This window comes from Nyctibius grandis, chromosome 7 (assembly GCF_013368605.1).
Source record: "Nyctibius grandis isolate bNycGra1 chromosome 7, bNycGra1.pri, whole genome shotgun sequence".
NCBI lineage: Eukaryota > Metazoa > Chordata > Aves > Nyctibiiformes > Nyctibiidae > Nyctibius > Nyctibius grandis.
Window position 1 is genome coordinate 50,943,282 of NC_090664.1, and position 25,137 is coordinate 50,968,418.

Genomic DNA, 25,137 nt, shown 5'->3' on the forward strand with positions numbered 1-25,137 from the left:
CTACCTAATATAAATGCTAACATTGTGGAGACTTTCAAAGGTTCCTAGCTCTCCCTTCACTGTCACTTCAGGGAACGCCAGCATTTGCATGGGAAGGACTGCTGCATGAGGGCGTCTAAAATGTAAGCTGTAGTAAGGCTGACTGCATCCGACTAAAACTACCTGTTAAGCGCAGGGTGAGTGCTCTAAGCACCAGGACAGAAAGTCAATGTCCGTGTTTTATTCCTCCCCCTTCTGTTTCTGCCCCCAAAATTATTGAATTGCACGTGTACATGGAACAACTTCACAAAATCCTACAATTTGCAGGATTTCACTAGGGCACCCTCCTGGGAGTTGAAACCCTTGGCTCAAACATGGGAGAGAAGGGAGTTACGCCTAGCCTTTCCCAGCTCCGAGGTGAGGCTGGGGGTAGGGACCAACATGCTGGACTTAGGTGCTAAAGCGTTCTGGCATGCTTTATACAAAATATATCTTAAAAGGCTCAAATCACGGCTGAGGTTTCCACGCTGCCCTGATAACGTGAACAGAAAGAAAGGACGAGCAAGAACTTACACAACCAAAAGCAAGGGGTAGTGCGCGGTGTCCGAAAAGGTTGCTGGCTTTAAGATCTGCATTGGCAATTCTAGGCAAAAAAAACCCAAACAACAGCATGTCTTCAGTGTGGGAACGCTGACATAACTCTAGTAGATTTTTCTGGTGTTTTGGCCACATATGAGCAGGAACAAAAATGGCATTTCATCAGATGCACTGGTAAATAACACTTCAGGAACACAGATGTTGTCAAAGAAAAGACCCGTATTATGATAGCCGAGGTGACAAGAAACGTATGGCGGGAGTACAGCGCGAGCTGTTCAGTCATGCATCACTTTTACAGCATTCAATTAACATCTGGCAATAGCTATAATTTTCCTTTTTGGCAGCAGGATGAGTGACACAGCCAGAAATCAATATTTCAGGGCAGCAGAGGAAGGGGAAAATCGGCGATGAAAATGATAATTTAAACCCCAATTAATTATGGTGACTGGGGGAGAAAATAGGATTATTTTGCTATAGTGGTGTGAAGACAGATAGAGAAACATGTATTTTAATCCTAACTTTTACAGGGCTTAAATTTGCTGTAAAATAGGAGGTAACTGTTCTGAAACCCATGTCGTTATACTGGTACTGAATCACTGTAAGTGAGAGACCCACTCACAAAAGCTTCATTTAACTGCTTCCTATGGCCTGGTATTGACAGCCAAAAATGCTGCCATACAAATGCCTTCCACATTAATAAGAGCACATTTGTTTTTAAAAATGTTAACTACAATCCAGATTAGAAAAGGCCCAGCAATTAAATCGGTATTAGGAGTATTTTCAGTAGATTAATACACAGATTAATCACATGGTTTAAGTGGTTTGCTTTGCAATCATTGTCTGACACTCAGCCTAATTAGTTATTCCATCTGAATGCTAATAGCTGCAAATTGGATCAATGGCCCAGGGACAGCCAAAAAGGCCATCGCTTGACTTTAAATGTAACTAAGCACTATGTGCAGAGTTCCCAAGGCTGCTAAACCCAAAGCCTGAAAACACAAGGAGGGCACAGAAAAGCCACACTTCTACGACCAGCTTGTATTTATTTTACACAAACACATATATATTTTTGGTTAAATGAGCAGAATCACATTTCAATGTTAAGAAATTTAGCATCAAGCTGAGTAATTCCTAATAAGCCCCCAGTGCCACTATGGATTGGCTCACGGTAGGGATAGATGTGATCTTTATGACAGGCTCTCTCCCCATCTTTCCCTGCCCATAAGGCCTGGAAATGCACATCTGTTCTTGTTATTTTATGCACTGGTTTATGTTCCTAATGCCCACGTGGCAAGCAGAACATTTTAGGGCCATTATAATCCATTTCAAATGGCAATTGTCTCTCAGCCTTTGCTTCACATTTTATAACACCTGGCAACGGTCGAAATTACCTGTCATCCATCATACCTCACTGCTTTCATTTCACTGCATCTGATCTGAGACATACTCTCCTTTCTGGCCTGGGAAATATTATGGATCATCCTTTGAACCCAGCTTCCTTGGGGTTTTTTTTTTTAGAGTTGCCACCATACACACCAACTGGGATTTTTGGGAGCCATTGTACAACTCTGAGTATGTGGATTTTTCCACGTATAGGTAAGATATCTGCTTACAGTCAGAGGAGATGTTTTTGAGGTTGTTTCAGGTGCAACTACAGAGACAGGCAGAAAATGCTTATGCTTTGGCTGTTTGCCACTAGGCTTTTCCCTCTCTCTGTCCTGTTTGGCATACAGATATGTGGGGAATGATCACACAAGTGGTACACATAACGCACCAGCTGCGGATATAAACTGCTCCAAGTTTCTGCCTTCTTTACTCCAGGTGAAATCTCTTTTGTTTTTTCCCATAAAACTGTTTTTTTCCAACGCTATCAAATGATACGGCTTTCTCAAAGAATCCTGAATGACTCCGACGGCAATCATTGGCGAGTCATCTTCACTCACTGCACTTCAGTATTGCATACTGAAAGGTGGGCACAGCTACAGCCAGCAAGCACATACACTTCAAACCCATCTCAAATAATACACCAGTCCAGCTAGGGCAAATGCCCCGAACTATGGGGGCACCACACCGTGTCACTTCCCACAGTGTTTTTTTCTCTACAAAGAGAATTTTAAAAGGGAAAAAAAACCCCACCCCAACCCTATCATTTTGCCTTTCTTCAGCTGCACTCTCATCAAATCCTGTCTCTTTAATAACCTCCATATGTAGCACATCCTAAGAGAGCGCTTTGCAAACTGTGTGAGTTTATTGAGAGACAAAGTCATTTTTCCTCCTGCCAGTCTAGCCAAGATGACTGTATCATTTCACAGCAATAGTGGTGAAAAAGAAAAATAGGAGAGAGGAAAAGTGCTACTTACTGTAATCATCTATCTTGATTTCCTTGTATTCTACCTTAGGCATCTGTCTGTCATTTACAGTCAGCTGCACATTTTCATTTACCTCCAGCTCAAAAATTTCTGAAAGAAGAAGGACAAGATCACAACAACTTTTGGCATTGTTTGTGAAAATGTATTTTAACATTTTATAGCCACCTTAATATTTGTGACACAAGTTCCCTTATGAAAGAATTTCCTTCTAGTCCTCACAGACATCTAATTCAGTTAAGTCTCTGAAACCTCTTCCAGGTTCTGTGTTGGCAAAAAGCTATATTCCTGAAATCAGTGACATTCAGTTGATTTACAGCAAATAGGAATGTGACTTTCTGTGTGGAGACACTACTATGGGTCCCAGTCAGACATCTACCTGCCATGCAAAGCTAGATATCAAATGAAGAATGTCTGTGTTTCATAAATGGGGAAAGGTAAGAGACTTTGGAGGGCTTCAGGACAAGGTTGTGCGGCTACACAAGAGAAAAATCCATGGGAAGGAAAGCCATGGGGAGAGTAGAGTGGACAAGGATCATACAACCCTGCAACCCCAGGTTTTGGAGCAGTCTTGGCTTTCAGAGTGTTTCAAGAATTGTTCATTTTGTTTGTGTGTCTTATCCAAGGACTTTTTGGGACTGAAGTAGAGGATTCCTTCCTCCTTCCCAAGATTTAACCTTTATACCCCATGTCCTGGCCATGTGCACTAACTGCTGAGCCTCTTCTAGAAAAAGCGGCCACCTCCAACATCAGAAAGAGCAAGTCCTTCCCAACTGGTACAGAAAGGGCCCTTTTTTAGGAGATGTTTCAGGTTGTATGTGGTGGTGGGAAATGTCTCCTGGTGATGGTGAGACTCCTGAGCCCCACAGGGGAGGGATTCAAGGGCCAGGGAGATCCCACTGTGGTGGCAGTGAATCCTGGTCTGGGGAACCCGTTGCAGTGCTCATCCCCATGGCATCAGGCTGGGTTTGAACCAGGGGGATCCAGGGCATCATCTTGGCCATGTGAACCCAAGGAGGGTTTGAGAGTTTTGCACCAAATTATGTGTTTCATTGACTGTCACTTCCTTTTCGAGACACACTGATAAATACATATGTAACCCCAGCTCCTCAAATAATACGGTACCTGATTATCATGCTGTCATTACCCATCTCTGCTGAATAGGCAGGCACAGCACAAAAACATGTCCTTCCCAGTTAATACATTTCACAGATCTTGCAGCAATAGTGTATTGGTTCAATGAGTATTCACTCTGCTTCTGAAAAGCCTGTCTCATCTCTATTGAAATCACAACAGCCACAAAAGTGCCAAAGCAACAGCCTATTACGTTTAGTTAAATATTAAGATTCTCATTTAATTATGGCACACACAAGTAGCTTTATCAGCAGAAAGGGGCTTGCCACGTAGGGGAATTTAGTCAAGCTGTTTTATTTGTTCATATAATTGCATTCACAGAAAGCCAGGAAGACTGGGAAGGAAATAAAAAAATTGGCATATCTCCTAAAGGACTTTCTTCTCTGCTTTAGGACCACAGGGAGCTTGAGTCTGTGGAGTACAAATGGTCATTGCTTAATTAAATGTAAGCACGCTATAATATTCAGTGCAACTCACTATTATCAGATTATTGCAGAATACAGAGGCAAACTCCCTTTATAGAGTAATGGGTTCATATTAAATAAGTAAATTCAATAACATCCAACTGTCAGTTGCCCTTTATTCAAAAGCAAAAGAATGAGGGGGAAAAAAAAGGAACCAGGGGGAATGCTAACCATATGCAGAAAATCATGAGTTTCAGTAGGGGATGTGTTCTGTGCATGACTAGATCAAGTTCTCTATGTAATAAATGCTACACATTCACATCTGTCAAAATAAAACTAGTCTTAGTGTGCTTTATGTTATTTTTTTGAGCCCTTCATTTGCTGTTCCTGTTTTATAGTATCTCTCATTTTATTCACGTAAAAGTATTTTATAAAACTATACAGGAGGCTATAACACAGCTCACGAGGGCACTATCCTGTACATGCTGTTATAGTCAGTCAGCCATTTCCATGTCTATGGTAAAATTAAAGTATTGTGTTTAAGGAGGGCAAAGAAGAAAGCGCCTTTGGAGCTGCAGGTCAGAGCTAACTCTCCTGGCCCTGTGGCAACATCCTCTGTGGGCTGAAGAGCCCTGTAGGCATCAACAGGGCTGCTCTGGAGTTATGCTCAGCAAGGGCACTGCCAAGCCCAGGTCTCTGCTGGGAAGAAGAAGAGCTGATACAGCCTTGTGCAAAGACTGAGATACGAGTGGTCACTGGTGCAGAAAGACTGAAAAGCTAGGAGCTTGCGGTTTGCTTTCAGTATTACTTAGAAAAGCAATTCTTCTATTTTTGTAGAACCAGAATAGCCACAAGTGCCAACTTTTGCATATTTATAGCAGAAGTAGTTTCACAAGGGACCAGAGTGGCACATGAAGCTATACCCCTATCCCACTATTGCTAGCAGCAATAACATGGACGTGAACAAAAAGTGAGAGCCCTCCTTTGAACAGCAAAATCACTCAGCTCTATCACAGCACTTTTATCCAGAAATTACAGACCAGTGGGGAAACTGAGTCACAAGGAAATGAAATATTTATCTCACAGTCACCCCATAAGCAAGATGATGGCAGATGGTCTAAGCCATGGACCAGGGTACGCTGTGCTGCTTTGCTTTGGCAGCAAAGATCTCGCTTGCTGCCCTTACAGGACAGTCACACAGCGGTACATTGCTTTAACCTAACTTGTTCTAGGATGCATGCCTTTCTCTGCAAAGGAGCATTTTAATTGGAACAGATTAATTGAAAAGGATGGGAGGATAAATTAGAGTTCAATGTACAATACATTTCCTTAACAGTATTGACACTGTTGACACTAGATGGAACCCTGCTGAGCATTTCTATTTTAACAGCAAAGGATAAAATACACCACAAATTTGATTTAAAATTTGATTTTAAAAGATTCAATCAGAATTTGGGATGGCACTCTACACATCCCACTTACAAGCAAAACTTTTCTAGGTGGGGTAAGGGCTTGAAATCCATGTTGCCAACAGAAATTGGGAAAACAGGGAATAAAAGAGGGAACACGCAGAAACTGTGTAAAGCAAGATGGATCCTGTGCTTTTTCCTGGTGTCACAGGAGTTTTTCCTTTGACACTTACCACCTTCAGTGAGAAATGAAGCAGCTCAGCATTTCACAGAAGACCTTTACTTTGGGAGCCAAATTTCCTGGTTTGCTCTGCTCCTTTGCAGAGACAATAGCAGTGAGCTGCTGTAAATCCAGTGAAGAGAAACTGATACCTCATCAACTGATACCAGTCATGTACAAAGCAGCTAGAATAAAGGTATTGCTTATTATATGGATCACAGCAGTGCCTGAATTCCCTAACTGCAGGTTAAGGCTGGGCTAAACTCTACATTAAAATGAAAGATAAGGGTCTCCCATCAAAACGACGGGAGCAGATAAATCTTGGTTTCACATGAGACTCAGTTGCACATCCTGCTATGAAATCTCCTGAGACTCATGAAGGAGAGAAAGGGGCATCTTGGTGTAAGACCCCTGCAGAAGGGACAGAGAAAGGCTGTCTATCTGAGGCTCCCTGCCACACTGACTTGGGGTAAAAAATGGATCTTTCTGGATAATTTGCATTGCTACAGGTGTGAAGGAGGAACCCCAGGAACCTCATGGCTCTCTGGACTCTACAGGGAGTCCTAATCAGTCCGGTAATGGTTACAGCCAGTATCAAAGATTTTGAGGGAAGAAACCTGTATTTGGAATAATTCCAGCTTCACACTGCTGTAGATGTGGATCATTAGCATGAAAAAGCCTTGCCAAACAATAAGTGCTACAATCCCCATAAACAGATCAGGAAACCAGGCAGAGGTACAACTCGTGGGGCTCACTCCTCTGCGTTATCTCTCTCAACCTGGTAATCCATATCAAAGTGATTTTATTAAAATCATAGATTGAGCTAAATATTTCTTATTTTTTGAGTGGGACATAAAAAAACCTGTGGAAGACTAACAAGAGAGAGAGATCTGGACTGTGCATTTTTTTTGAGAAAGCTGGTAACAAATGACATGCCCAAACCACTGTGTTTGTACCCCAAACACCCCAGAGCACAACAGCTCTGCAAGTCAAAAGGACTTGCAGAAGACTTGCAATTAGGGGGAGTCTGGGGTCCCCGTTAGTGTAAGTTTACCAAAGAGCAGCTACATCTCACTGTCCTGCCTGGCTACTTTTCTCTGAAGAATTGCAAAGCTCAAGCCCGTTCTTACTCTGTGCATCGGTTGTGTTGTGAACAGTCACCATGGGGACTCGGGGACCTTGAAAAGAAAAAGAAAAGAACTCGGTTAAATATCTATCGAAGCACACACAGAAGCACGTGAACCTGGTTTTGAATTCTGTGGAGCTGAAGACTCCTGAGACTCACTTTCCATGCAAGAGTGATCTAAAAAGCAAATCACCCTGGTATTAGAAAGAGTCTATGAATAAATGACAGTACTGTAGACTCGAAGACATGTGAGGTTTCAAAGCCCTTTCCCAACAGACTGCTAAACGCATATTTCCTTAATTTGTAAACATTATAATTAGCACAAACACAATTAAATCACTTGCTTTTAAAATTATTCTAATGACATCCAAACATCACAGCACAAAGCATTTACATTTTGTATGCTATGGATAACTGTTGCTGTTTTGCACATGTTTTGGTTTTGTTTTTTTTTAAAAATGAATTAAACACCAGTTTGGCTCTTACACTAAAAAAAGGCCACATATGCTGTCTTAAAATGCATCATTTGAAATCAGTCAGTATTATACAAAGAGGATTATCATTACTATGCAATGCACATGAATGAACCACAGAATTCATCGCCATAGGATGCTACAGTCTTTAGGATGCTGTAGTCTTTACCACAGGGTGCTCTAGTCTTCAGCACAGGGTGCTGTAGGATGCTCTAGTCTTTAGGGCAGTGGTCTGGATTCAACTGCTTGTTCAGAAAGTCACCAAGTGGCTGATTGATAGACAAATGGGATGGTAGTTGCGATTAGGTTCATTTTGTAGTTGTCAGCTTCTTTCTCTCTGTTTTTCAGTTACCATCTTCTGACTGCTCTTAGAGACCGGACACTGGGCCAAAAGGAGCTTCAGTCTGATCCAGCACAGCCACTTGTAGGTTACTACCATACCTGTTCGTAGCTTTTCCAAAGAGTTTGACAATACTGCTCAGGAAGGTGGAAGAAGGACTGCAGTGATGAAATCGTTAATCCTTAACCTCAGAGACGGTGGTTATCTTACTCTCCTTCCCTTTTCCCACAATGTAATATCATGCAGCAGCAGCAAGTGTGAGCAGCTGAGGAAAGATCATCTGTACACCTGGCAAATATTCCAACAGCAGGGCCAGAGGGCTCCCACACTGTGTGTGGGTGAAGATCATAGATCATAGACTCATAGAATCATTTAGGTTGGAAAAGACTTTAAGATCATCGAGTCCAACCATCAACCTAACACTGCCAAGTCCACCACTAGACCATGTCCCTAAGCACCACATCTACTCATCTTTTAAATACCTCCAGGGATGGTGACTCCACCACTTCCCTGGGCAGCCTGTTCCACTGCTTGACAGCCCTTTTGGCGAAGAAATTTTTCCTGATATCCAATCTAAACCTCCCCTGGTGCAACCTGAGGCCGTTTCCTCTCATCCTATCACTTGTTACCTGGGAGAAGAGACCAACACCCACCTCGCTACAACCTCCTTTCAGGTAGTTGTAGAGAGTGATAAGGTCTCCCCTCAGCCTCCTTTTCTCCAGACTAAACACCCCCAGTTCCCTCAGCTGCTCCTCAATAGTCTTGTGCTCCAGACCCTTCACCAGCTTCGTTGCCCTTCTTTGGACTCACTCCAGCACCTCAACATCTTTCTTGTAGTGAGGGGCCCAAACCTGAACACAGTATTTGAGGTGCGGTCTCACCAGTCTTCATGGCAGGACTTCTCTTTTGTATACACTGTATTTCCAGTTCAAACTTACTCTGCGATGAGAGTGTGCAGCTGGTGGGGATGGCAAAATTTGGAACTGTCTGTACAAAGGACCGATGGAGGAAAGGTTGTTAGAAAACATGTTTCCTACTTTCTCGGGCTCTGACAGTCTGATGGCACGCTGCTGGCATGGAGGGGAAACCTGCCATTGAACTACAATGAATATCAAAAAACTCAATGATTTTTAAGCTTCAAAATCAAGACAGGTGTGGTAAGTGAAAGAAGTTCTGGAGAGCAAGAAAGACTTTAGGGCAGTATAATTGTGTCAATGGTTTTCCCCGTGCTGACAAGAGACCAGATCCCATTGCATATAATAGGGAGTGTTTAATGTAGACCTTACCCATACAGAGAAGAGGCACGAAAGGTTTTAGTTATAATTAAGCTGACTGATATGGCAGCCTGCCTTTTGTTTGCTAGTAATTGAGAATTTTCTTCTCTAACCATCCGATTCCTTTGTTTGCACCATTTTCTTAGAATGCAGCTAAGTGAATATAATGCACAGAGGAAAACTGTGTTTTACTCACCAGGATTTAGCTGAATTTACCTTTCTACTACCAATGTACATTGATATGCTGACCATACTTATTTATAAATCTGCCCTGTTTTTTTTCCTTCAGTCCCACAAGCCAGTCTGCTGGAAAAGCAACAAACCTAATAAACAATTCATCATGGGCATGATAAAATCATCACTGAAAATAAAAGAAATCCTCCCAAATGACTTCAATCGGAGCTAGAGCAGTCCTTTAATTAACACAAAAATGCCTAACAAAAAGAAAGGAATAAAGAGAGAAATACAATGCACATAATCCTTTTATTTTCTAATTTATTTTTCCTTTTTGTGTTGGCACTGGAAAAACTGTGAGAAACTAATAAATAAAGAAAAAAGCCAGTACGTAGTTTAGAAAATTCCATCTATTATATATTGTGTTTCCTTAGTGTCTCACTAGCTTACTGTCATTTCCCCAAATCAATATTTTAAAGTGAGGCCCCATACAAAGATATTCAGTTTGAATATCATCAGGTTTGTGTGAAAGATTACTCTCGATATTAAATATTATCAATGACAACATTCCAGTTAAACAATGCATTTCAGTTGCGAGCAGGCTGAAAATCATTAAGAAGAAAAATCTCTTTTTCTAGGAATGATGTAAATTGCTTATTTCGATGCCAATTTTTAAAGTAAAACATCCTGATTACATACTAGATTATGTCTTTTAATACACACACATCAAAAGTCTTTCAACACTCACAAGTCGAGCGCCTAATGCCTGAGAGGGATATGAATGAAATTCTTGAAATTAGGAAGTGTACACTCATCAGCTGCCTCCCATACTTTGTTTTTAAGCCTATAACGGTGTGACAGTCCCACTACACATGCCATCTGGTAAATGCCATCCACTGTCATTTGCGGATCTGAGAGTGAAACCTAATTTGTTCAATTAACTGCTGGGAGCTGACAGAAGCAGAGCGAGGACATCCTCTGCTCCGCATCTCCTCTCTCCAGAGCCCTTCCAAACGGGTTTTGACTGGGACTCCTGAGCCCTGGCACATTCTGCTGCTTCAGCGCTTTAATCAGCGCCGATGGGTGCCTGTGTCTACCTGTCCCCCTTGGAAACTTTGCAAGTGCTCTGCCTCTTGCTTAGAGAGGTCCTGAGAACACGTGAGCATCAGGTGCAGGCTGGATTTAAGCATTCGCTTGTGCTCCTTGCAGAATAAAACACAAAGTGCTCCACTTTAAGAAAGTAAAGCAGATACTGAGCTGTTTTGTCCCCGATGTGAAAAGGTTAAGAGAAGCCCAGCACATACCCCATAACCTGGGTGACTGCTCCCAAAATCATGGGCAGGCCGCTTTCCTGCATGACGAGGGGATGATCACAGAATCATAGGATCGTTGATGATGCTGTTGGATCTCTTCCCCCACCCCTGGTGGCAGAGGGGTAGTTACAAGCAAGGCTGTGACATGCCGAGGTGTGGGCGTATTTAGGATGCTGGATGGCACCGTAAGGGCTCTGTAACCCCGTTATCCCTCTCTGCATCCCTCTGGCAGCAGCAGGACGGGGTGTGCTGGAGCACTATCAGCTGGAACCACTTCACCTGGCTTGCTCGCTCCTCTCCCCTCTCCTCGGCTCCAGCATTGCACCCTCTAACTCCAGTAGTTTCACAGCAGTTTTAATGCTGCTGCTTTATTTGTAGCATAAGTGAAAGGACCAAAACTACTGGCAGGAGAACTTCTGTGTGTACAGACGTACTCTATACATTCCTGGATAGATGCATAGACAATAATGCTGCATAAATCTCTAGTTACTGGAAAGAGGTTTTCAATTAATGCAGCTAAAAATCTGGCTTTATCATAATGCCTTTGACTTTAAAAACGTTATTGTCATTATCCATACTAGAATTAAACTAAGCCATATCAGTATAACAACACAGGCAAATTTATCATCAAAGAAGTACGACCTGCCACGATCTGAAAGTGCACGGAAACTCAGTGCCTCAGTAACTTGACAAGAAAATGCATTGGCTGTGGCTTCTCATCAATTTTTTAAGCAGCTTTCGTTATTATATCCAAGAGGGTTTTGCTTAAACACTATCAGAAAGAAGCAATTCTAGATATTTAGGTGGTAAGGTATAGATTTCCAGAATAAAACCAGAAAATCATACAACTTTGAACAAAATATTTACCAGACGTTTATTTTGTAATACTTTTAAGAGAGTATTCCAAAGTATCCTTGATGTTTTCATGATCTAAACAGCACAGGGAATTATATCAGCTACAACTTTAAAATTAAAGTAGTGATTAGAAGTAAAATTGCAAAAAAGGTAATCAAGGTTATATAAATGTTAAAAAAGGAAAAAAAAAGAGGAATTGTCTTATTCTTCTCATCCATATTCTCAAAGGCTTCAATGTGGCAGATAATTCCAGACCAGAAGCTAAATTCACAGCGTGTAAACAATGAAAATTCAAATACTCTCTGCCAGCACCACCAGCGTATCTCTTAAGCACTGATGAATGATTTAAAAGAGCAGCTGCAAGCAATGGGAGCCGAGAGGGTCTGGCTCTGCACAAGTGAGATAATTGGCAACAGCCATCTCTGTGTACAGATTCCAGATCTCTTTATTTGCTAATCCATGAATTATTTATACATGCTGCATAAAGTTCGTATGTTGGGGTGATATTATCGTCCTAATAAATAAAGACATGAGGAGGTCCATGAACCACTGCTTACAATTAAAATCTTTTCCCACTTACAGTATTTTCCAGTCTATGCTACAGACAGATGTTCATGCTGTTTGCTTTGGCAACCTTGTTGACACATACATCAAATAGATTTGTGCTGCTATTCACCGTCCCCAAAGCATTTAATTTTTTAATCTAATCTTTACTTCCTCACATGTAACTTGTCTTGTAAAATAATCAATATTGTCTTGTTCTCAGGCAACATGCAGGATTGCACAAACCACACCGATGGTAAGCTTGTTTCTGCCCCATCTGATACTAGTAATAAATTTCAAGCTTACTTTATACAGAGCAGAAATAAATCTGGTTGTTCTGAGGTGGCTTCAGTTAGCAGTGTCTAGAGGGCAAACGAGGCAAGAGGTTTGTCCTTAATTATACTACACAAAATCACTCTGATGAGTTCTTCAAAAGGTTGCTTGAGTGAATAAGCATGGTCAGGTCCCAAGTTCGTTCCACCGGATTTTGAGAGGTGCCTACAAACAGCGGTGTGGGAAGCTGGGCTGACACTAACCATCTCCCTCCCACTGCCTTTCCTATGGTCACTGAGACACAGAAGGACATAGGACATTTGTGTCCAAGAAGACTCTCCCTTGCTTCTTCAGGTAACTGTATTATAAAAGCATTGACAAACGCCCTCCAAATATAACTGTTTTCGCTGATATATTTCCTGCTGGTGTCTCGCTCTTCTGGCAGGAGCTGCCTTCTAACTTGAAGCTACACTGGCTGTCACCCCAATTTACACCTTTTTGGGTTTGTTCCAACAAGCTGTTTTCTACTAATCATGAGTATTCCCATTATAGTTAGAGCAGTCACGTGTCCCTAAAGCTCTCATCCAGTAGGATAAACTAGATTTTTTTAGCTTCCATTTGTAAGGCAAAGTTTCTTTTCCTCTTTAATGCAAGAGCATTTCACACTCAGTTCCTTCTTCCTGAACAGAAATGACCAGGACTCTACCCCTGATGCAGAGGACGTCTTAACTGGTCCTTATATGGTGAAAACTGCCTGATCCATCCTAAAAGAGCATTTGCCTTTCCCATGACCATGGCTGATAGGCAGTTTGCAGACATCTAGTGATCAGCATTGCATGCCCAGGCACCCATCTGCTCTTCTGAGGCATTTGTAACTCTTGAGCTTCAAGCATACAAGACAAATTCTTGCCCTGAGTCACCGTGTGCTTAATTTCGCTCTTTGTACTATTAATTTCGCTCTTTGTACTATTAATTTCTCCCACTCTAGCCCTGCAAGACAGCCAGATTCTCCAGTATTTCTCTCTTCCTTCTGATGGTTCTTATCAGCCTTAACAAATTCCATTAGCTGCGTCCAGCTTTGGGTTCCCAGGCTGTCAGGGAACAATCTAAGTAAGGTCATTCCGAAGACCAGCCCCTAATGAACCCTGCTGCTGATCTCCAATTAGCCTTATATTTCTCTTCATCATAATCTACTGCCTTCTTTCATTTAGCTGGTACTTAACCTTCCCTTACAATTCTTTCACTAATCCCCATCCTCTCCTTCTTAATTAATATCATCCAATGAGGTATCACATTGAGTGGGCTGAGTGAAAGCATTTTCTTCCTTTCACGAGGCTTTGGCTAAGGTTTTCAAAAGCCATAATGAAATAATGCATGTGGATGGTTCCAAAGAGGAACGTGGAAAACCTATGACCTTCAAGAAACATTGCAGGTACATTCATCCATTACAGTGATAAGATCAGCTGTAAAAAGGAGGTAGGTTAGGAGAATTTGCCTGCAGAGTTCCTAAACCTCATAGCGCACCATGAGTGTGTACATGGAGATGTAAGTACCAGAGGTAGGAGGGAACTACTCCAGCTCACTTGGGGATCACTGACTTCCCAAAAGGCTAAGGTATTTTGTTCTAGTATGCTGGTTCAGTTCTACGGCTGGAAGAACGAATCTGAACAGAGAAATCCCCATACTCAACTCTCTCTCCTTTTCCGATTTCTGTTCTATTTCCTGCTATTTCTAATTGAATCCCTCATTAATGTAACCTCTTTCAATTCAATTTTAATCCAGGCTTTCTGCAAACTTTGAAAAGAGATGAAAGCAAACGTTTAACATTTGTCCCTGTTTTTAAAATATACTTGTTTCTTATTGAATTAGTATATGCTAATCCTAAAACAAATACCATATGTGGAGGAACACGCCTGACATTTTCTGTATTCCCTGCCTACCTTGGAAAGCCTCTGGATAACTCAGGATGCCTGGGGAGGTTGGGCACTCTCTATCCTTGGAGGCTTTTAAGATAAGACTAGACACAGCCCTGATCAGTCTGGTCTGATCTCTTCTCTGACACTGCTTGAAGTAGGAGGTTGCACTAGAGCCCTCCTAACGTTCCTTCCAACCTGGATTTTCCTATGATTTTGTGATTTTGTGATTAAGAAGTATCACAAATAACAGTGTAGTCATGATGGAGAGACTGTGTAGCCACGTCCTGGTAGAGCTGAGGAAGGGGAGGAAGAGCACTACAGTCTCTGTTACTTCTCCCAGCTCCTCTAATAAACATGCTGATATATTCAAGGGAAAAGCATATTTCCTTGTAATCGCAGCATGAAAGAAAATACTCTCTCCTCAGTGCCATTTACAACTCATTAACACTGACAGAATAAAACCCCATTGCATATTTTGTGCTTATTCCATTAAAAGCCTAGTATAAATTGATTTAGAAGAATCTCAATTTATTCTTTTCCATAAGTAAAATTCTCTTGCAACAAAATAATGATATCCTAGCTAGTTAAATAATAACTGATGCTGGGTATTAACTTTAAAAAAAACAAACAAAAATGTTGCTGCACATTGTCTAGTTATTAAGCTGGTTTCCTCTTATGAGTTCTCAGGTTTTAATTTATCCTTAATGTAGTGACTGAATTAATAAAGAACTAAACAAGTATCATGCAAGCAGAAAACAAAAGCCAGCAATAAACCTTACAGCTGGTCCAGCTGGCAAACAAGGTGAAAGAAGCAGTCTTCCTTAGAGGAAGCTTTAAATCTTGTGGGATGGTAACATCTGTACTATCCACTGCAGAATAATGAGTTCAACCAAGGTCGCTCATATAGCTGGAAATAACGCACATGCACCCTAGTCTCAACATGCAGGAGGCCACTGCCTGATTTGTGAAGCTTCATTATTTGAAGCATCGGAGGAAGCCTGTTGTCGTGGTCATTTATCTCCTACGAGTGGATTTCAGATAAAATTTTATACGTACGGAATGACCAAATGACAAGAACCCTGGCTGCAAGTAGATGATAGATCACCTTCCTCTGGGCAATGCCAGACAGCTTACATCTAGAAGCAAGAATCAAAACCAGGATTAAAGCATGTAAAAGCAAGGAACAGGTAGTGCTTTGCAGAATGAGGTAATTTTGAAGGGGATAGGAGTTTCGCTTTAATTTCACAATCTTTTTTTTTCCCCATGCACTGGAAATTACAAGGGTTTTCTATTAATTTTATTATTAAATATTCATGCATATTTTTTCCACTTGTTCTTTGTCACTGAGTATTTATGGCTATTTTATACTGCATTAAAGATGTATAACTTTACAGTGAAATATTTTATAACATAAATGAATGGTCTGCTTAAAGGAGGACAAAATGTGACTGGAACATCCACAAAAGCCACCATTTTAATTAATCTCAGCCTACATTAATAACTATGTTGATAACAGCCGATAGAAAAGAAGTTCTCTTTTAAATTCCAAATCACTAATAGCATCCTCTCTTTTCCTGGAGAAAAAGCTCTTGTGGTACCTTCTGTTTGTGCAAAAGAGATTTTTCGTATCAGTCTGCTATTTTAAAGTCATACAAGCATTTGAGGGAGCGAGAGTGAGCTCTCCCCATCCTGCCTTTACCCACTGGATTTCTGACCCGTGAACTGCACACAAAGAAGTTGAGACGCAAGAGCCAACCTTGTCTGTTAAGTAAGAAAGGGAGTCAAGTGAATTCAAATGTGAATTATATAGTAATTATAATATAAATAGGACCCAGAGATTAAGTCTGTGGATGCTTTCAAACAGCAGAAACTAATTTAAGCTTCATAAGCCTCAGGAAAAGTTCCAAAAGGTCACAGTTTGCCTGGAAGCACTAATTACAGCCCCCCCCCCCCCGCTACTGCGTATACAAAAAAACAAGCGTTGTTGTAATGGTCCTTGTATAGGAAACCATTCTGGTCACAACAGATAACAGTCACCCAGTGACCTAATATGTGAGCAGCGACCGGGATTGCCTTCCAGGCATGAGCGTGCCTGCGGTGCTCATTGAGCATTCGGCTGGGTGGGAACCTGCATCCACACTGCTGGGTCATGCCTGGTTCCTGGAGGCCGTTATCACATTGAAGGACATTTAGCGGCACTTCAGCATTACCTCCATGTTTCTTATGCATCTTGGATTTTGTTAGCCAGATATTTTGGCTAGGATGCCTGGCTTGTGCAGTAGCACAAGGATAGCATGCTCTTGGGGATTGCCTGTCCTGCTCTACCCAGAAAAACAACACTGTGTTCGGACCCCCATAGCACAGAGTGTCAAACACTGGCTTTCTGCCCCTTGCTGTAGACCCCAGATCCAGGCCAAGGACGTCTCCGATGGTTCAGATAATCCCAACCCCCATGAGCTGCACATAAGGCACTAAGTAGCAAACTTTTCTGTTGAAGCATATTATACCACTTGCTGTGATGGAAAATAATGTAACTCTGGGCCAGCAGATGAAAACCATAATTTATTTTTGAGTAATAGAGCATACAGATACCACTATATCTGGGGTGTAGTAATAATAAGCTGCAGTATTCAGATGGCCCAAAAAATACTCCCAAATCCTTGCTCTGTGGTTCCCTAAAAAATTTAAACTAGTGTTGTTCACTTTCATCCCCACCTCAGTCACTTGGTCCCATCCCAGCATTTCTCGTTCCCTTGCGTGATCAGAAATGTTTGTACAATCATGCAGCAAAACAGCAGAACAGCTTCTAGAACTGATCCCAGCAGAAAAAAAAAAAAAAAAAAAATTTTCACCCAGTTTAGTTCCTGGACCCAGCTCAGAGTGAGCCTATTTGTGGCACAGGTAGCAGCCTGGTGAAAAAGCCCCCAAGGTGGATAGAGGATGGAGATGCCTCTTTCAATGGCAGCACTAACTTTGTCTCCCAGTCCTTGTGGACATGCAGTGCTGTGGCCCTCCAAGATGTACCGATAAAAAATACTATAAGGTGCTTTACGGGGGGTTATTGCATTTCACAGCAAGGCAAGGTGGGGCACAGAGGCACGATCAGTTGGGACAGCAGGTAGAAACCATCTTCCCCTGAGCCTTCTCCTCCCAGTCACCACCTGGGAGCTACTGCTTATGGCACCTGCAGTAAGGAAAGTATTTAAAGTTGGCTCTCAGCCTTGGCTGGAGTCTTCAGAGCTGTTGAAATGGCTACAAGGAAGTGTGGTGGCAGCTGGTGCATACCCCATTAGTAAAATCTGAGAAGCAACCTTTCACATTTGTTTAACCCAGGGCATGCCTATTGCACTTCTCTATCCATAGGCTCTTGACTTGGTTAATAAAACTCCTTTTCAGTGCTAGTAGTAATTTCAGCATCTAATTAAGTCTCTTTAGACTACCTCAACGACATAGTTTCTTATGATCCTCACCAAAGGTCACCTGAATTGCCAAGCTCTGGCCCTCTTAGCAGGACCAGCTGCACTTAGAAAGCATTTACTTGAATTTCAGGAAGAAGTGCTTCAGAGACTCTCTAAGATGCTTTGCCATTACTATGATGGGTAGTTTTATGATATTATTAGTTGACACCAAACCCACACGCTTCAGAAATATTGCCAGGCAGCAGGCTTTCTACATAACTAAGTTTAAGTAGGGATTAAATGTAGGTATTTCCCCCCTGTGCATTTAATGTTTATTTCAGGCCTTGGAGTGAGATACTTGTACCCACAGCAGCAAGCTTTCCCCAGCCATCTGCCAGAGATGCCCCAAGTCACATGAAGTGGTTACCTGGAGAGGGTAAATAGGAACTTCAGCTTTTTAGTCTCTCAAAAACAAGGAAAAGAGTTTCCACCATTTTAACCTGGGTGTTATCGACAGAAAACACTCCTAATGAAACACTCTCCCTGCAGCGTTTGACAAGCAAACACTTTTTCCCTTTTCAAATCCTTCTTAGAAGATCAATACTTCCACATCACCCACAAGGAGCAAATTACACACACATACACATCTCCAAACCAAAAAAGCTGCAGGATGATATTCCTCCTTGCAGCTGCACTGGATCTCCCAGTTCCTAACACACTCACAGTGCTATAAAAACATATAATACATAATGACGTGCTTTAAGCCAAAATGGGTTATTATATTTTTCATAACTGCTTTACTGCTGCTATAACTCAAAATTCAATCCCTCATTCAGGAGATCGTTGCCTATCTCTAAAGGCACTGAGCGATGCTACAGTAGCACAGGAGGCTGGTCTTGCTGGAGTCCCGTCTCGCGACATGTCGAGAGGCTCCTCTGCTGCTCTGGGTACCTCCAGCTCCCACTGTAGCTGGTGGGAGTTAAGACAATTCAGCACATGGGAGGACTGGCCCCGCACTTATTAAGGCCTGTGATGTAATTACAGACTAGTTATTGAATTGCTATTGAGATGAAACGTCGTGTGATGCTGTGAGCTAACAGCAAACGTGCAACCATGCCTTGTTAACTCTTCGTTCCGCTATGGTTTAATCATTTTACATGCTGGTTTTGTTACAGGAGTGCTTTCCTCCATACCAACAGCTGGGTTTCTGCTAGGAAGGCTTCTCTGCAGCGAACAGATTTTGAAGATTCACTGAATCTGGCAGTTTATCCATCTAGGAGCCTCTGTGCCCCTTATTGTAACTGCATGTCTGAGCATTGCAGCTGGTAATGGATTTTATTTTCACAAAACCTCTAGGAATCTGGAATTACAAGACCTGCTTGAGTTCTCTAAAGGAGCTTGTGACAGAAAAAGATCAAACCCATGTGTCCTAATTAGCATTTTGCAGCTAGTTAGGACTTCTCGGACCACTGTTACCAAACGTGTCTTTGAACTCTCTATGTCTAGATACGGGCCAACAAATTAAAACATTATAAAACCAACCTGTTTGTAAATATATGTATCATAGGTGTCTACATTCAAAATAGGATTTAGAGAATCCAAGAGTACTCTACAAATAACATGATTATTTTGTTACAGAATAGGAACAAAGAAAGCAATCCACCTGCTTTTTTCAGATATATTTGCCTAAATATTCAGTTGGTTTATAGTCCATAAATAGCCAAATATATCCAGGGAAGAGCTAAGCTGCGTACTTTCATTATTGCTTGAACCTATGTTTACCTGAGCATAATGACTTCTAAGAACAATCTGGTTCCAGGAATGCTGTTGATGAGGCTGTGATATGTAAGATTTCTATGTGATATGTAAGGCAATCCATGAGCAATGTAGTTGGGTTTGAAGACAAAACGTCACTTTATGAACTTGTGCTGTTCAATGGTAGACATCTTCCATTGATTTATGGCTCCTGGCATTTGCTTATCCATAGTTAGTATAGAAAATCCTTGTCTCCAGGTTTTCCATTGCTTTCCAGGGATGGTAGGTCTGGCCCAAATGGCACAGGTTAAAAGGTCTGATTAAGTGAAGGAACTGAGAAGGATGTAGAAAGAGGTTCATTATTCTCCTGCCTGAAGGCACGAGCCAACCTTTTATTGCAGGAGCTTGGCAGACATGTCCCTGATGGATACATTATTGCAAAAATCCTGAAGAGGGTAATTATGCATCATCCACTGATGGAGACAGACTACAGAGCTAGACACACTTCTGGTCTGTTCCAGTAGCCAATGGTCCTTTTCCTTGGAGTGCTGTCTTGCAATATGAGGAAAGAAATGGGGGTCACGATACTTGAATCAAGATGTGGCCATAGGCAAACCACTAATTCTTGCTGTACCTTTGCTCCTCACTTGGTAAAAGCATGAAAATGATCAGCTGGGGAAAGGCTGCAAAGGGCTTTACACATCCTTCCATAACTCAAATTAAATGATTAGTGCAGTATTTATTTTACCAACAGTGAAACTTCTATTCCCTCTTCCTTGTGACCTGATAAATCTCAATACAGAATTATCCTGAGAGATTAAATAATATTAAGCTCTTCCTGTTCAAAGTGACATAGATGTACAAGTTACTGTCAATAACATCTCTGTGATGATCCCATGGCCCCCTCATGTTAATGGAGAAACTGAAGGAAAATGTGGTTTGATTCACTCATGGCGAAAAAAAAAGTCACGATCTTCTTTACTGAGGCAGAAAGGGTTCAGACACTTTCATTCAGAAAGTAAGTCCCTAGCAGTAGAAGCCCCTGTTTTTTTGTCATGAATATTACAGACAAAAATTTCTCGTGAGTGATATGCTAAAACTAGTACATTTTTGTGAAGATGTTTGTTGATTAAAACTTGTACCTCTACGATTTTATGGGATTTCAGGGAAAGAAGTTCCCTAAACTCAGCATTATAAAAAGTGCAAATGAAAATGAATGAATCCAGAAGGTAGGTAAAATAAAATGTTACTTTGTTACAGCGAAATTCATCAACAAATCCAAACGCTTTATTCGTTTTAATTTAGCTTTTCTTTGGAACGCATTCAAGTCTATCCAAACAGCTGGTAATCCCATGAGAGAATAAAATACTAGGAGATTTTCCAAACTATGCATCTCCTCAAAAAAGACAAAGTCTTTATGCAGTAATGGCATCTAAGTATAGACACAATACTAGAAACAATGCCCAGAACGTTATGTTTATTCACATTTTTAAAAAATCGTGGTTTTTAAGTCCTTGAGCTGAACGATGCCAATGGTAACGGTGCTGGATGCTGCCGTTTCAAAGGATGTTCCTACCCACCTGGCTGTTGGTTGAGCTTATCTCATACTGTACAGCACTGGGTTATGCAGCATTAATGACCCAGTTTTCCCACTTTTTCTGACCACCTCCAGCCTCCTTTAAAAGTTCTTTTTCACAGGAGTGCTGGCTAGTGGGTTTTAGTAAACAGCCCTCACCACATTATCAAAAGAAAGCAGGAGAGGTGCTAGTCAGCAATCACTCACCGGGTTTAGAAAGATTGCACTGATCAAGGACATGAGTCCTGTTTGGAGTCCTGGCCCCAATGTCCTGGTTTGGCCTAAACCAGACCAATTTTCCTTTCAGTGATTTTTACTTTCAGCTAAGTCTCCTCTAAGTAACTGCACTTTCTGAAAGTAACTGCATGTTTTGCAGACAGTGTCTGCTTCCAGGACTGATAACGCTCAAAGTTTGTAGTTATCGCTGAGGCACCGGTAGGGATGTTATGCAGAAAGGCTCTTGCTGTACTTCTTCTTAGAGAAACCAAGGTCACTGCTAAATTCCTCCCTGCTTACGAGTGAAGAGCCGCAGGGGGGTTGCACCTGCAGGGAGGATCGGACAGGGCAGGTGACCCAAAATTGACCAATGAAGGTATTCCCTCAGTATAAAGTGGGGGGATCAGGAGGGTCTTGCCCCTTCCTCCTCCTTCTGCTGTTTTGGGGGCCTGCTTCCTTCTGCTGTTTATTTGGGGGCCTCTGCCTGCTTGGGCTGCTTCTGCTGCTTCGGGCTGCTTCTGTGGCTTGAGCCTTTGGCCAGTGTCCAGGGAGGACTCTGTCCGTTTTCCTGCTGCCCCCGATCCCGATCCGTGCATTCCTGAATCCAGTTCTCAACCGTCGCTGGGCCCAGCCTGGGCCTTCCCGGAGCCTGCCCTGCAGTGCCAGGGGTGACGTGGCCAACATCGAGGGAGCTCGATCTTGGTTTTGTATATATTTGTATATATTTGATTATTCCAATATTATTATTATACTCTCTTTCATTATCATAGTTTATTAAAACTGTTTTAACTTTCCAACCTGTAAGTCTCTCTCCCTTTTCCCTTCCCCTTTCCCTTCGGGGAGGGGGGGAGGGTTAACACAGAGTGTCTGACACAGGTTTAATAGCCGGCCCAGCTTTAAACCCTGACACCCAAGAAGCATAAATGCTGAGCTGATGAATTCTCCTAAAGCAGCCCTCATTATAAATTAAGAATTTTACTTAATGTCTTTTGTGACTTAGAGTCACCTACACTAAAAATTTCTGTTTATATGGTATCCTCCAGAAGTGTAACCATACATTTCAGACTTGTATCATCTGTGTGGGCAGGAGCTTGTGCTGTAACCATATCAGAGGGCAAAAGAATCTAGTTTTGTAAAATTATTCCAAAACATGATTTTCAGCCTCTTCATACTGTAAGGCTGAACCTTGCTAAATCATGTTCTGGACTCTGCAGTGTTAAAATGTGATTAAAAGAGAGGTCAGGACAACCTGCCATAAAGCAGAGACAGATGATTTGATGAAACTTGGTAGTGAAAGTCTTTGCTGCCTCAAATAAAAATCTGGAAAATAAAAAGAAATATAGAATAATAAAAGAACTTTTTAATGCTCAGAATAAACCTAATAAGTGGAAGCTGCAAGTAATGCTCCTAAATGTTCCCATGTCCAGATGGTGTTTCCATATTCCACCAAGAGGGAGGAAAGAAGATAATTAAATTCTCAAGAAACAGTTTAACGAGCTGAGAAGTTTATAGCTACATGATGCCTCTATAAAGAATAAAATTGCAACACTTGTCTTTAAAACTCATAAATACAGAGACAGAAAGAATTACATGTACAATGGTATGAGGAACTCGACTCAGATTATTGCTAATTTGGTTGCGTTGCTTCTTCATTAGTATGAATCACTCTCAAAGAAGATCCTTAAATTGTGAAGTTTTCCTACTCTGTGCATTTGCTCCACTTGTTCTCTGTTTATGGGACTGAACCAGGTTTTTATCGGGCACGACCTAAGAGCTATAAATCCTATTTTTAATGATTTCCCAAGCCTGTAGGCAGCCATCAGCACTGTAGGGCCAGGAGTGCTATTACAGAGCTGTTGTCATTGTGGCTGCTGGCTCAGAGGACATACCTGGGGAAAAGCAGATGTATACCCAGAAAAATCTCTTTCCTGTTGGTTCTTTAGGTATTTTATTAAGCACAGCTCCATTACAACATATCATTTTGCTCCACAGCTACAAAACTGCCTGCTAGGAAAGGCAGAAATGACTTCATTCCTGTTACCTGTAATTACCGACCTACAGCATCTAGGCTAAGATACTGATAATCACAGTGCTAGAGAGGACATCCAAATCAGGTGATAATACTTCCATATTTTTGTTAGAAGAGTCTATTTTCCTTTCTCCAAAGAGAGAGACAGCTTTAAAGTCATTTGACCTGCACAATACTGACAGTAATGACTACCAGCCAGCTACAAACAGAGGTTCCAGCAGAGAGAATCTTCAAAGAGCTAGGATAAAATATAGTGATTTTATGGTATTTTGAATCAAAACAATCTTAGTGTTTCTGGAAAAGGAGGAAGGACTTAGGACCTCCAGAAGAAGATAGTGTTCCCTGTTCTGTTACACTGTTGTCTCTTCTCAGACGGAAAGCTGTTTTTTCCCAAATTGGTCAATGAATGAAAGGATAATACACAGTGCAGTGGCAAAGGCACTTCTCTATCATCGCCAGCAACCATGCAAGCATGAGACAATTGTTTTCTCTTAGGCATCATTACAGTCCTCTCCCCTCTGCGTAACTACCTGTCCTGGTTTGGCCCAAACCAGGCCAATTAGTCTTAAAGAAACCAAAGTCACTGCTAAATTTCTCACTGCTTATGAGTGAAGAGCCAAAGGGGGGTCGCAGGTGCAGGGGGGAGCAGACAGGGCAGGTGACCCAAGATTGACCAACGAGGTATTCCATCCCACACACGTCATTCTCACTTTCCTATTTATCACTAACCCACTGCCTCCTGGAGGTGGGGCCCAGGAGGGAGGGGCCCTCCTGTCTCCCACTGATTGGTACCAGCTTTGCCAGTTTCCAGTTAAAAGCCTGCAGGTGTGATGGCAGTGGGAGCTATTGCATTTTGCCCTCTGCCCGTGCTGGGGGGAGCAACTCTGCCTGAGGAGGATTTCCAAGCTCTCAGTCTTGGTTTTGTATATATTTGTATATATTTGATTATTTCTATTATTATTGTTATTATATTCTTTTTCATTACTATAGTTTATTAAAACTGTTTTAACTTTCCAACCCATAAGTCTCTCTCCCTTTTCCCTTTCCCTTTCCCTTGGGGGGGGGAGAGGGTTAACAGAGAGCATCTGCCACCTGGTTAATAGCTGGCCCAGCTTTAAACCGTGACAGATATTATTGGCGCCCAACGTGGGGCTCGAGAGAAGCTCCAACAGGTTGCTCTGATAAGTTGAATCCTGGCTCTGGTGGGAGGAGACCTGGAGAGCTCAGCTGAGAGAGTAACAGATTTCTTCCTTTGAGATTTACAAGGGTTGGAAAGTTAAAACAGATAGTGAAGATGGTGATGTCATTTTTGAATGCTGTGTTATCTCGTCTTTTTATGGAGTTTCTTTCACAGTTGAGTATTGCAATGATGCCTTACCTGCCGTGGGCACTGTGTTATTGCTTGCTTCTTATGAATGTTTACATGCACTTTAGCAGTGGGCGCTGGTCGAAATGTATTGTTTTGGTATGGGGTTTGATACTGATTTATGCTGTGATAAACTGGGCAGTTAATATTCCGATCTCTTATCTCTATGACACAATGATGGGCAGCTTTAATCGCGAATCAGTAGCAGCAACTTCATCTGCGCGCTCCAGGCGTCCTTTAGCAGATTCTGTTAATGATTACACTTCCAGTTTTACTTCAGGAAATAGTACCTTCTCCTTTTCTGCCAAGCTGATTCCACTAGATTTTGCGAAATTAGGATGGTGCTGTCTAGGTGGCATGTTTTTATTTTTGGTTGTCCTGAATGTGTTTCTGATGTGGGA

The 25,137-nt window shown here is 41.8% G+C and overlaps 1 protein-coding gene across 1 annotated transcript in view; it reads right to left on the reverse strand.

The window, feature by feature from the left end:
• Positions 1 to 25,137, reverse strand: part of DPP6 (dipeptidyl peptidase like 6) — a 444,437-nt gene that overhangs the window by 10,619 nt on the left and 408,681 nt on the right. The window contains exons 17-19 of the mRNA XM_068404500.1: positions 7,240 to 7,287; positions 2,937 to 3,035; positions 553 to 622 (exon numbers count right to left, since the gene is read on the reverse strand). Of these exons, the coding sequence (XP_068260601.1) occupies positions 553 to 622; positions 2,937 to 3,035; positions 7,240 to 7,287 (217 nt within the window). The remainder of the gene's footprint in view (positions 1 to 552; positions 623 to 2,936; positions 3,036 to 7,239; positions 7,288 to 25,137) is intronic.